This window comes from Phytophthora infestans, genomic scaffold (assembly GCF_000142945.1).
Source record: "Phytophthora infestans T30-4 supercont1.25 genomic scaffold, whole genome shotgun sequence".
In the NCBI taxonomy this organism is placed as follows: Eukaryota; Oomycota; class Peronosporomycetes; order Peronosporales; family Peronosporaceae; genus Phytophthora; species Phytophthora infestans.
Genome location: NW_003303734.1, coordinates 1,757,519 through 1,770,491, shown reverse-complemented (window position 1 = coordinate 1,770,491; position 12,973 = coordinate 1,757,519). Strand labels below are relative to the sequence as shown.

Here is a 12,973-nt window from a genome sequence, read left to right as displayed (position 1 = left end):
TTTGGCTTACCTCAATCTCGTCAAACGTTTCGATTGAATCTACTGCCAGTAGCTGCTCCATCAATTCCTCGAAAAATGAGAAGTGTTTTGGCGGGCGCCTGCTGCTCACCTTTCGATAGTGTCGATGAGGTTCACGAGCGCCATGTCCAGAAGCCCCAGAAACAAAGTTTTGTAGTACTTGCGTGTTTTGTAGCAAAGTTGCACGCTGTAACGTTGCACCCGGAGCTGATCATGAACGTCGACTCCATCCATCCAGCGGTGGTAGTCGCGAACAAGATCTGGAGCCGGCACCGGCGTCATTTCACCGTGGATGCGTCTCACTAAAATACAAATAAAATTAGTGCTAACAACCAAATAGGAACCTAATGCATGTAGTACGTACTCACGGTGCCGGTTCGGCGGCTGCCCCTTGAGAGCAGGTGCACCGGGTTACGGGCCATCCACATTGCAGCAGTTAGCTGACAGCGTGCTACGCGTTGGGGACGATCCGCTGGCATTGCTCTTCATTTTCCTGCCGCCGAAGATTTGGTCCCAAATTGCTGTCGAAAGCAACCGCTATCACACACAGTCAATCCCTAAGAGGACCCGCTCAATTTGCCGACAGCAACAGCGTAGTGGTGGCGAGGCAGAAGATCTTGCTGAGATCAGGCGGCGGTTGTCAGCAGTTGAAGAAGTACAAACTTACGAAGTCCTTCAAGTTATGACATTGCTGATTGCACGTATGTTGGTCCCCATCCGGAAATGCATTGCAGCGCATTTGTCAACAAAGAAAGTGGGAGTTCAACCGGCAAACCGCTTCAGTCTCGTGATGAAAAAGAATCGCTTTTTTTCACATTATGGTATATCTACATTTTTCCGAGCAGCAAGTCGCCACAAGCCCGTACGGACCGAGCGTAGAAGATTTGACCGGTGCTCGGCGTGCTACAGCGAACATTTGCTCCTGGATACAGAGCCCCCCCCCCGTCATTAGCTTCGATGAAGCTATGCTGCCTTCGCGCTCGCGGTACAATCCTATGAGGATCTTCAACAAGGACAAGCCCCACCTGTGGGGGACGAAGGTGTTTGTCGCTGCGTGTGCCAAGACCGCGTACTGCATGAGGTAACTGTGCGGCAAGCTTCGGCTTGCCTTTTTTTGGCCCAAGTACTTATGCTGACTTGTCCAACATAATAATCCTGCCCCATGTGTTGATACAACATAATATTAACTTAATCGTCTCTGTTGATGTGTTTGCCTGCTAGGATTGAGATTTATTGTGGGGCGAAGCCACATCTACGTACTCCTGCTCCAAAGGATAACAACACTGGAGAAGCGGCTGTACTTCGAAACATAAAAGCTCTCTTGCCTCCGCCACCGACGTCCCCATGGAGATTAGTGGTCGCCGACCGTTTCTACATGTCGGTCAAGCTGGCGCTGGAGCTGCTTCATTATCGGATGTATCTAACGGGGACGATACAGACGGATAGATCAGGTTACACTGCTGGAGTGAACACAACGAAAAAGAAAAAAAAAGTGAACAGGCGCGAGGTACTGGTGCCTCCGCAAGGTACTATCAAGCTGGCTCAAAACAAGATGTTTCCACACTTGGTCCGTATGGCCCATCCGACAACCCAGCATACGTCAGGTCTGGTCCAAATTTAGTCGCATCTAGAAACAAAACACAAGAGCAAAAACTATGTTAGCATTTATGTTAAGTCAGAAACAAAACGAAAGGATTATGTGGATTCGGCCAACATAACGTACCATATTCCCAGCCATCGGTACGCATTGCAGTGATCAGGGGTGCGTTCTTCGCTGCGGACAACCACACCGTGCTAGGAAGCTCCTCGAGCTCGTGGTCCGAATCTTCATCTGTCAGCTCTCCAATGTCCCAATCACCGTCCCAACTATCGTCATCAGCATCCTCTTCGTCTTCAGGTTCCTCACGAAGCTCTGGGTCCTCATCGGAGCTGAGCCCTGAGCATTCGTCAGCTCCTTCGTCCATAAAGTTAGGGCCTGTGTCAATGACACACGCAGATACACCGTGCACAACGTCTGCTTCGTAAGCACTAACGTCTTCGTCACCTTGCCTTCTCTGTTCGCCATACATGAATAATGTCGGATATTATGTTAAATGTGTTGTCTGCCACAATCCTTCGAGTTGGATAAACGAACAAAACACAACTTGTCATCGTCGTCATAGCTGTCTTCTTGTAGGAGAGCGCGGCGATGCTCTCTTATAGGCACTTGCATACTACGCTTTCGTTTTTCAGCACTGAAATCAGTAGTAGCAAACGTGATACCAGACTGTTGGGCAGGCAGCGCAGTCTCAATGCTCAAAACCATGTCCGCGACGACTTCTGTCACCGCCGTCTCGTGGTCTTCTTCCACCTACATCGCAACCGCTATCGCAGTTGTCTCTAGGACCATGGTCTCCTTCACTTCAGCAATCGTCGAGCCCTCTTTTTCGCCCGCCGTGTCTGCAAGCTGCGCGCTTGCTGAAGGAATATACAGACCCTTGTACTGCGCCACCTCCATATCTGCCGCTGTGCGCTTGGCAGCCTTCTTCCTTGTCGCCTTCTTCGCCTTCGTCTGCCCTGCTCCATCGCTGCCGCTCTTCTGCTCTGTCCGTCGAATGCGGCGCTCGTGACGCTCACTTAACAGAGCCTCGCGACAGAGGCGACTTTCTTGCTCGGTGAGGTGGTGGCGCGGTGTCTTGGGTGTTGGCGCAATTATGTTGCTCTCGGCCGTCGTTTTGAAGAGTGAGGCAGTTGGTGGCTGGTGGCCACTCGCTCGATAGTGGGTGTGTACCTCCCTTTTCTAACTCATTCAATAAAACTAAACCTAAGCCTGTGCATCTGACATTTTTACACTCATATCAATGACTTCATTTCACTAAAGCGGGGAACAAGGATATGGACCGTTGCCCCATACAAAATTCAGGTATAAATTTTGCTTATGTTGGACCTCCAACATAAAATAAAATGTGCAACAGAAGTGAATTAGGGTATACATCCCTTATGTTGGAGCATCAACATACGGGAACTAAGGGGCTAACCCCTTAGTTCGCCATTTGAATTTTGCACTTAAACAGAGCTGTGACATTTGGCGTAAATTTTCATCGAAAAACTGTAAAACTACCCTTTTTCAATTGCTATTATTTAAAATTGAAAAAAATATTGAGCTCACAACACTCCTAAATGTATCTTCATTTCGAGGGCCATAAATGGGAATAATATTTTTGAGCGACCACAACTTCTTCCGTTTTAAGCATTCTGTAGCGTATAAGGGCTCAAGAGATAGAGGCTTTCGTTTATAGTGCTTAAATCGCGATTTGTACTTAGGTTCGTAAGCATCATTTTGTTTTGCGCGGTCTCAAATGTTGTTGCAGATGTCCGCCGAGTCTAGTCCAAGTCGTCGTTGTCAAGCAGCTCGTATGCCTGTCGTGCATATATAATCAACGTGTTCTCCAGCGAGGCCAAAATATCTCCCAGCTCATCAACGCGCTTCATTTGCACAAAACCATTCATCTCAAATCGCTTCACTCCAAAGCATGACGTTTCATTGAACACTTTTTTGCCGTTGAAAGACTGAATCTTGGGGAGCCAGCTACTGTCTACAGCATGAAGCTCTTGTAGCGTGTGCCACACCCGTCGATCATCTCGCCCACTCAGTTTGATAGTGTTTCGGTGCCAGAAGAGCATGTCTTGGCCATTTAAATCGTACTGCACCATCGTAACTCCGCAGTAGCGTCGACGGTCATGGTTAACGATTCCAAGAGTTCCAGGAACGCGACGGTCGTTGTAGTAAAATTTCTTTCGCATCTGCAGCCATGTCAAGCGGAAGAGATCTTTGTCGCCCCACACGAGCTTTAATTTCGAAAACAGATTGGGCGTGTGCGTCGCGTAGTACATCAGTTGCTCAAGCATTGGCTTGCTCACCGCTCGATCCACCAATACCTGACCGCTCTCCTGCTCGGGCATATCCACGTATTCGAGTCCTAGCAGCTCCCACACCAAACTTTGAGCATGAAGGTTGAAGATTGAGTTCCCAGGGTGCCAGAAATCAGGCCAAAAAACAGCACCGTATTGCTTCATCGCTCGAGAAGAGAACAGAGGCGTTGGATTCTTTACGGCGAAATTGTCCGCGTCGAGCAGCAAGACGCTGGTGAAGTGTGAGTAGTACAGAGCATGCACCTTTACGTTGAAGCCAAAGATGCGCTCGTCGAATACCTGACGTAGGTGTATCGGTCCGTACTTTTCAGTCAGCAGTAACAGCACGGGGTTGTCCGTTAGTAGTTCATTGTGACGAAACCAGAGCTCTATTGGAAGTGTACATCCGACATCCCGTAGACGACGGACACTAGCGAATGCACTAGGAAGGACATTTTCGTAAACTGCCATGATAATTCCTTGTGAGTTGAGTGGGTCTAATGTCATCGGTGGATCGTGACGATATGCCATGGCACGGAAGCGAAACGAGGAAAACGATTGTGCCAATTCACACGTGAATCGAGCGTCGTCTTTGAGAGAAAGACTGGTTGTTTGCATCACGCGGAGCACTTGACCAGAGCTAGTGTTCATCACCTCGCAGTACCCTGCATCTCCAGCTTGAATCCGCTGCCAGCACTCTCTTCTTGCCCCCGACTCGTCTCCATCGTCATCGGTCTCCACCCAGCCGAGACACTGAAACTCGTTCTTTTTCCATGCTTGATCAGGGTATTCGCCACTTTCATCTTCGACGTCAAGTGTAGTAATATCTCGAGCTTCGAAATTTAGATCTTTCATCTCGGCCCATTTTATCCAGATCACGACTGCTGTAAAGCAGTAAAGCACCAAAAACACGATGGACACCTGCGCTACCCGACTGAGCATACGCTTGCTCCGTGAAGACATCTTTGCTCATAATGTCAGGTATGCCCCCTTGAGTAGCTTGATCCCATCAATCCCATCGTGAGACTCCAAAAAATTCTGCAAAATCGGAATCGATACAGAAACGTACTACATTATCTAAAACACAATATTTATCTTATCCTTTGATTCTTTTCGTCAAGCAGAAATCCTACAGAATAAAATAACCACTGCAAGTAGAATATATTTAAAATTAAAAGCTTAAAACGCAGCGAGCTATCTTCAGTAGAGGTTCCTTGCACAGTTATGAAATTGTTCAGCACCAAGCCGAACCCGTATTTTGGCTGTTAAATAGCATATTGTATCCAGCTCAATAACTTGGTTATCATTGATGCCAGCACTCTTGTAAAAATCTTCAAACGAGATGTACACGTAGTCACTTGCAAGCAGGCGGGCATTTCGTTCTAGACGAAAGTCAAGCACCACATGGGTGGCCATGGTGCTGTGATATTGACCACCAGCAGCCTTAAATATAATAAAAAGTTGACGGCCAATGCAGGTCAAAGGCTAATTCACAAATCGAATCAAATGCAAAACCCGAGCCAGCAAAAGATGTACACGACCTGCACGAAATTTATTGAGCTTCCGGGCGGAGAGCGCTCCCAGCGACACCGGGGGAAATCCAGACTTCGCAGCCCCTCCGAACCTTCGCGGTAAATATTATGTTCACCGAGCAACCTAGTCATATTAAATAGCGATCAAACGAAAACTTCGTAAAGCAGGTGACTCATGATGTATTAGAGTTTTTCTCTAAACTTTGTACCACTTCTATGGTACATATCGTACTGTTTTACATGAAGTACATGTAGTTCGCATCATGCGCAAGTGGAAGGCAAATAGTTACTTGCTGAGTGTGTGTCTCTTAGTATCGGAGTATGTGCGACAGCAGCAGCAAGATGCCAAGCTGAGCAGCGCCGGAGAGGACTCGGTTGCTTCTCTGGTTGACGCGCCACACACGCAGCCTGCCCCACCAGTCATCAGCAGGACGTCGCTCAACGCCTTGGCTCGCTTTCTAACTCTCGAGATCCAGCATCCTTTGAAAACTAATCCGGACACTTCGAGTCGGACAGGATTCACGACCCTCAAGAGTTTATTACGTCGATTGGAGATCAGTTTAGACAATGAACAGGACTTCGAGCAGGTGTCGTGGCAGCTCGTGAGTATCCTGACGCAGATCAAGAGCCCCGACTCCGTGTGCAACGTCGTGGAGCAGATCTCCGAGTGTGTGACGCCACTACAGACCGTGCGCGACGAAGAGGATGTGGAAATAGACGTGGACTCCGCCAACGCCACGCTGGTCCGTACCAGTTTACTGGGTGTCTTCGTACGCAGCTTCTTACTGGAGGTGAACCGCCTTCTGTTCGACGGTCTATCGAGACTTTTCGACGATGTACAACAGTATCTGGAACAATTCCGAGAAGATATGGAGAAGGACAAGAAACTAGAGGAGAAAGACAACAGCTTGGAGCTTGTAGGGTCACCGGCGTCGCAAAATCTGTGGAATGAAGACAAGATGGACGATGACGAGTTGTTGCTGTCACCGATTCACTCTGGAAGCGCTACACCGTCTCAGAGTACGCGACAAAACACATTGATGACGCCTGCACCTACAAGACTTGACTCCTACGTACTGACGGACAAGCTACTGACACCGGACGCTGTTCGGGAAGTCAACGACCCGGCAGTGTGGTCGAATGACCAGCTGAATTACATCTTAAGTGACATGATCCGCGGTATGGAAGGAGGACGAACAGCTCAACGCTCGCAGCATATCGAAGACCAGTCAATGGAAGAACAGCTCCGACTGCTTCGCAACAAGATGGACGGATCCAACCCTAACGTGCTGTTCGCGAGGTATCTATCGTTTCTAAATGATCGCGATTACCAGGGTGCACTCGACAGCTTACACCAGTACCATGACGTCCTCTCCCCTCGTCAGAATTCTCGTGCAGTGGGTAGTGATAGCGATGGCAATAGCTCTGCGGCGACAGGGTTGATAGGGGGCTCTGGGCTGCATTTCCGAGGCAGTGGCATCCAGTATGCTGCGTTGAATCTGGCTGGCTTGCAGATACTATTCGACCACTGTACTGCAGCGCAAGAAAGTATCCAAGAAGCGATTCGAGTAGCTCAGCACCATGGAGATCACATCTGTGTGGCGTTCGCGTTGGCGTGGCTTATTCGTATTAACCAGAAGATGGGGAACACCAAGGATGCTGTACTGCAGCTTGTTAGTAGCTGCTTCGATCGCGCTCAAGAGTTACGCTTGCCTTCATTGCAAGTACTGGCGACATTGACGGAAGTGGAGAGCGATTTGTTGCGTGGCAGTACAGCGAGGTCAGAGACACTGGCGTCGACGTCACACTTTGTGCCGCATCGGATGGCTGCTCAAGCGCCGGCTCCTCGGCCACTGCACGTTTGGTCGCGTCTGGAGGAATCACTGCAATCTATTGCGTCGATAGCGACGCCTGCTGCCAATATGTCAAACTCTGGTACGCGAACGATGGTGGCACTACAACTGCAAGCTGGCGTGGCTTCTGTTACTGACTCTTCTAACAAGTCTGGTGGTACTGGGATGGACTGGATCAAGTCTACAGAGGCAATTCTCGATACAGTGTGGAGTCTTAGTGGGAAAGTCGCGATCTCAGCAGCAGTGGGGTGGAGTCTCTATGGTCAGCGTTCACTTGAGGAAGTATTCAATCGTATACATCTCTTGTGCTACGAAGACTCGGCTGGTATAGGAGAAATTGCGCTTACTGTGAGTCAGATGGCGATGTCGAGTCTCACACAGACGACAGATCGCACGAACGTATACGAGCGAGCTCTTCGCTTCCTTGTGGGCGTCGCTGATGGAGGTCACCATGCCGCGCGACACTATTTACTGTATGATATGGTGTACCAAAGGACAGTACACCGCCTCTTCTTCTTGTGGGCGCTGCAAAGGGGGGAGTTCGCACGCGCGGAAGTCCATTTAAACGCGATACTTGCGTTTTCTCCAGACGGAAAAGACTTCCCTGCTTATCTGGATGCTCTCCTGCTGAAGGCAGCACTGTGGACTGCAGTCGGCGACTACCCGCGAAGTCTAGAGCTACTCGAATGCATCGAAGTGACGTGTAGAGAGCATGGGTTCACGTATCTGCATGCCCAAGTGCTGATCGCTACCAGTCGAACTCGCTTTCAAGCCTCTGCGCCGCATGCGCCATTCGCATCTCTCAATGCACTACTGAAAGGTGTGGACATCTGCACAAGTCACCACTATGACCTGTTGCTAGCAGAGGCTCATGTTGTCATGGCTGAAGTTTATATTGCCATGGGCAAGCTTCAAGATGCTCATTCACTTCTCAACGATCAGATGCCTCTGGTGATGGAACACGGCAGCATCGATCTGCGCGGAGAATGTCTGCTAGTGCTCGCAAAAACCTTGATTGCAAGTATCAAACGACGCAATGAAGGAGCGAAGGAGCCAACGCCTGCGGCTACCAAGGCCATTGAAATGCTAAACGCAAGCACGGACATGTTTTCGTTGGTGCAAAATGTGAAGCGACTAAAGGAGATCAGCTACGTGCAATCTTTAGTCTACAATCATTTAGCTACACAGTCGACGAAAATCGGTGGCGATTCTACTGCGTTTTATACCTGTCGAGAGGAGGCCGCAGCAAGATTTCTCAAGCACAACTCACAACTGAAGCGGGCGGCTTTTCGTACGATCGAGCCATTTTTTGACCTGGAATTGCCTGAAAACATTCGACAAAGTATCACTCACCGCTCGAGTGAGATCGAAACCGTACAGTAATGTACATGAGTTCTGCGCTCGAATTTTTCATTACCAGAGGACAGCTCACTATCACATGAAGCACTGCTTCACACTAGCAATCCATTGTTCTTGTACCCGCGAATATCTTCGGACTCTCGTCTGCAATGAGTGCTGACTAAGCCGACGTCGTGTTCGTAGCTGATTCCTCGATTCGTGAAAAAATCTCTCGTCCACCTCTTCTTCACAAAACCAAGCTTCGTCAGATGGACAACCAGTGGGCGGAAACAAATAGAATACGGCGGGATCATACCCACATGCAGGTGCTCCGATAATAACACTGCAATATTTTTATCACAGCCCTTAGAAATAAGATATTGTTCTTCTGAAATCAACAGCGAAAATAAATAATTGCAGCCAAAATAAGCCTAAAAGGTTTTAAAGGTAAAAACACGGAAAAGTATACGAAGAACCAGACCTTGGGAAAATAATTTACTGAAAGTGATATCTGGCATCTCAAAACTAAATTATTTATCGTAAAATATTGTATTGAAATTCCAATACAATGATTATTTCGGGACACGGTTTGTGATACACTTAGTCTTTGTTGGCAGTTCCCTGTGAAAAGCTCGTATTTTCGAGGGCGCTCACGCACGACATGTTCGCAAGCAGATCTAAAGCGAGCTCCAGAGTAAAATTGCTTCCAGGGCACAGCCTCCCCTCCCCGTCTCCGCATGCAATCTGTTCAAACTTGGCCGTAGAGGAAGGTCGGTGGTCGAGTGGTGGAGGAGAGGAAGTGCGCACTAGAAGGTGAGTTAAAAAGTGATTGATTGGGAGTCCTCTGAAAAGAAAAAACTAACTACACTGCATGCACTTGCCAGGGGCGCTTCACTTGTCAGGCCGCCCAGCACGCTCCCTTCTGCGCTTGTGCTTGTCGCCACGAATCTTCAATGCACCTCTCGTGTCGAACTGCAACAAGTCGCTTTGCCATCTTGCGAAGTCTTAGTCGTCGATGCTGCTGCTGTCACCACTCCGTTGCCCACTCGGGTTCGACGCTCCATTCTGGTCTAACACAATCGCTTTGAACACTTAAAATTTCAATTGAACACTTCTCATGTCTCCCACGGTTTCACGTCTTCTTCCGCTTCCCGCGGCGCATAATTGCGGTACTTGCTCCCCGGGTCTTCATGACTATAATATCCAGCAACATATACAGCACTTACGGAAATTCCAGACTGGTTCCAACTTGCCGAATTAACCCCGTCGAAATCGCTCCATCGAGTGTAAGTGTGCCAAATCGAGAGTTCCAGTAAACTCTGTCCTTGACGACTATTAATAACATGCGTTTTGCTCTGTCATCTACGGTACTAAGAAATAGTCTTGATGTACCACACCATCTGAACACTAGATTTATAGCTCATCATCCAGTTTTTGCTGGTGTGCATGACCCTCCGGTTGACTCGCTACTGTCGTCTTCCACTGCGTTCGTGGCGAGCCATGAGCACTTTTTCCAGTAATGCCAGTATATCTGCTGGGTTGGCGTCTTCCTCCTGCTACAATCGCCTATCGAACGGCTCCAAAAACGTCGATAACCCAATAGGAACCATAGTTCGGAGGCAACAGAGTCATTTACCAGAAGACCAGCCGCCCCTAGTGCCCGTAAATAGTGCTACCAACAGTGGAGACAATGAGCGAGGAGGTCCTAAGACGCAGGATCAGCTGCATCTTCGTGTTCTGAGCAGGGACGAGCACTTTGTGGTGCTGAACAAGGGCCCCGACGTGCGGATGGACGGCGCTTTTGACGTGACATTGGAGAAAGCGGTGAGAAGCATGTTGCAATTTGGTGATGGGTGAAGAAAATGCAGCTATGATACAAATAACTGAAATCATTTTGCTCGTTACGGTGCTAGTTGGCGAGGGATTTTCCTCAAGTGGAAAAGTTCCGATGGATTCATCAATTGGACTTTGGTATGAACTACTATAAAGTAGAATTTGAGAATTCTAAGACTGACAATGTAGTGATGACTGAACTTGCAGCGACGTCGGGTGTCTTGGTTGTTGGAGTGAATAAAGAGTGAGTGGAGATTTTGAAGAAAAGCTGGAAAAAAAGCTGAACTTTGTTGTGTAGCGCGACAGCGACAGGGTGTCGACTTTTTCGCGAAAAGCAGGTGCAGAAGGAATATTTGGCGGTAGTAAGAGGACATTTGCCGTTCAATCCGGCGGAGAGCGTGGATACCGCTGCTTTGCCTGCGAAAGCCTGCACCTTTTCGAAGTTAGGTTTGTTGATTCAAGACATGGAGGAGATGGAGAGGTTGAGGAACCAGCAGCGAGGCTCCAGAGCACACCAGAAAACGCCTGGATACCCTCGTGGAGTCCGACATGGCCCGAACTTGTTTACGATGGAGCAAGCTCAGCTTCTGCGTAAGAGTCAAGAACACCCAAGAGGTGAAGTACGGGGCTCCAGTAATAGAGCTGAAGCACGGGAGTTGACACCCGCGGAGTTGGCATTCACGAAGATGACGTGGCACGATTTGACGAAGGAGGAGAAGGGCGCATACACGGAGAAGGCAAAGGCAGACAAGCGACGTTTTCTAAAGGAGTTCAGCGAGTTTCTAAATCAGGAAAAGATCCGACTCGCTCGCAAGCGCAAGTACGAGAGTTTCGATGGAGAAGACAGCGAGGAAGCGAACGAGCCGGTCGCCTATGTATTCGACGCTCCAGTCATTGAACCACACCGAAGTACTGGAGTCTTCCGCATGTTGGTGGGTACTGAGACGGATACTGCAGCCAAGCAGTCGACCACCATGTGCTTTGTCTTGGGCCACGCAATATACAAGGGAGAACCTGTGACGAAGGTGTTGTTGCGTCCACTAAACGGCCGTCGACACCAACTGCGACTCCACATGGCACACCATGGCTTTCCTATCGCAGGTGATGTCACCTACGGCTCACAAGAGGATGAAGCACCTCGAATGATGTTGCACGCGTGGAGAATTTGGCTTCGCGGACGTCCGGCAGATCAGGTTTGTAGACAACCAGGGGGTCTGTCAGACGGAAGATGCTAATGATGTATGTGTGGATATCGTTTTAGAAAAAGTATGGCGATCTATACTTCGAGAGTCCAGATCCATTCGACCTCATCGTGCCAAGTGAACGTGAAGTGTGTACTATTACATACCACAAGCACAAGGAGCAAAAGGCAGCTGAAGCGAGCAAGGAATCCTCAAGCCAAAGTACTTAAATGTTGCAGATCTTGAGATTAGACTGGCATCTAAACTCCAGCTTCGTCCAGCTGATGCAGTACGCCGATTACGTCCACGGTCGATGGATGCTCAGGTCCCTACATTACAAGACAAGATCCGGCGGTCAGTTCAAAGTTTGAACATAGTAATAGAGATAACCTACCAGTGCGTTGATGTAGATATCTAGAGCCTGTTTCACGAAAGCCTTCGCCTGTATGTGGTCCCCTAGGAAGAGGAACAGCAATCCCAAAGTGTACTGCACTTCGCCAGTAGCGACATGCTTGGAACCCAGCAGATTCTGGCGGATACTGACAATCTGTTGAAGCATGGAGCTGGCTTCTTGGACACGCAGACGTCGATGTTCCAGCATCCAAGCAGCCGTGTCTTCAGGCGGATTAGTTAGGAACCGATACCAGATATCCACGACTTTGTCCAGCATGGCAAGTGCACTGTCGTTTTGCTGATTACGTTGCTGTAGCTCACGTTGTTGCTGTTGAGACTCTTGTTGAGGCTGCGCTTGCTGTTGTCTGACAGCTGCACGTTGCATGCGGTGGAAGATCAGGCCAAGACAGACGTAAAGCTCCGACGTGTACAGATGATCGGGGCCAAAGAGTAGAGAGCAGTGGTAGGCGCCATGAGCTGCACGTTGAAGACCTTCAGAGAAGGCGCCGTACTCAAGATGCAACAGACTGTAGAGTTTATTCATTCGAATCACAAGCAGATTCTTCGTCTCTTCTGGTAATTCCGGTTCAGAAGCCCCAGCACCAGTTTGTATTGTCGAGTTGTCGACACCGACTTTACGATCTTTGACCAGTAGCCAATTCACTAAAGAGAGCACTTCCTCGGCAGGTTTGAGTTGCCTCTCTCGCAGCGAAATTTCGACTAGCACGAGGTAAAATGGGACGAGTTGAAGCGAGTTCTTGCCGTAATTGTCGGTGGCCAGCTTCAGTGCTGCTACTGCTTTCGTATGCGCGGGCTTGAGTTGCCTTAGGAAACACAACTCTTCACTCTCACGACGCATTTGCTCACATTGTTCGTGCGCAGAAGGAATATCAGAGGTGTCTTCAGGACCGTGGCGGTGAGGACTTGTGGACAT

The 12,973-nt window shown here is 49.0% G+C and overlaps 4 protein-coding genes across 4 annotated transcripts; 2 read left to right on the top strand and 2 right to left on the bottom strand.

The window, feature by feature from the left end:
• Positions 1 to 3,381: 3,381 nt before the first annotated feature.
• On the bottom strand, positions 3,382 to 4,872 carry PITG_13148 (uncharacterized protein; the record flags this gene model as incomplete). Its single annotated transcript, XM_002900622.1, has 1 exon — positions 3,382 to 4,872. The coding sequence occupies one exon, from the start codon at positions 4,870 to 4,872 to the stop codon at positions 3,382 to 3,384; it is 1,491 nt and encodes a 496-aa protein (XP_002900668.1).
• An 832-nt stretch (positions 4,873 to 5,704) lies between these two features.
• PITG_13147 (anaphase-promoting complex subunit 5, putative) lies at positions 5,705 to 8,677 on the top strand (the record flags this gene model as incomplete). The annotated part of the gene is made up of 4 exons (XM_002900621.1): positions 5,705 to 6,453; positions 6,502 to 6,833; positions 6,888 to 7,659; positions 7,789 to 8,677. The coding sequence occupies 4 exons, from the start codon at positions 5,705 to 5,707 to the stop codon at positions 8,675 to 8,677; spliced, it is 2,742 nt and encodes a 913-aa protein (XP_002900667.1).
• A 1,401-nt stretch (positions 8,678 to 10,078) lies between these two features.
• Positions 10,079 to 11,876, top strand: PITG_13146 (RNA pseudouridylate synthase-like protein; the record flags this gene model as incomplete). Its single annotated transcript, XM_002900620.1, has 7 exons — positions 10,079 to 10,170; positions 10,261 to 10,456; positions 10,546 to 10,603; positions 10,673 to 10,709; positions 10,764 to 11,056; positions 11,108 to 11,658; positions 11,727 to 11,876. 7 exons carry the CDS (start codon positions 10,079 to 10,081, stop codon positions 11,874 to 11,876), a joined length of 1,377 nt encoding a protein of 458 aa, XP_002900666.1.
• Positions 11,877 to 11,906: 30 nt separating this feature from the next.
• PITG_13145 (uncharacterized protein) lies at positions 11,907 to 12,973 on the bottom strand (the record flags this gene model as incomplete). The annotated part of the gene is made up of 2 exons (XM_002900619.1): positions 11,907 to 11,975; positions 12,041 to 12,973. The coding sequence occupies 2 exons, from the start codon at positions 12,971 to 12,973 to the stop codon at positions 11,907 to 11,909; spliced, it is 1,002 nt and encodes a 333-aa protein (XP_002900665.1).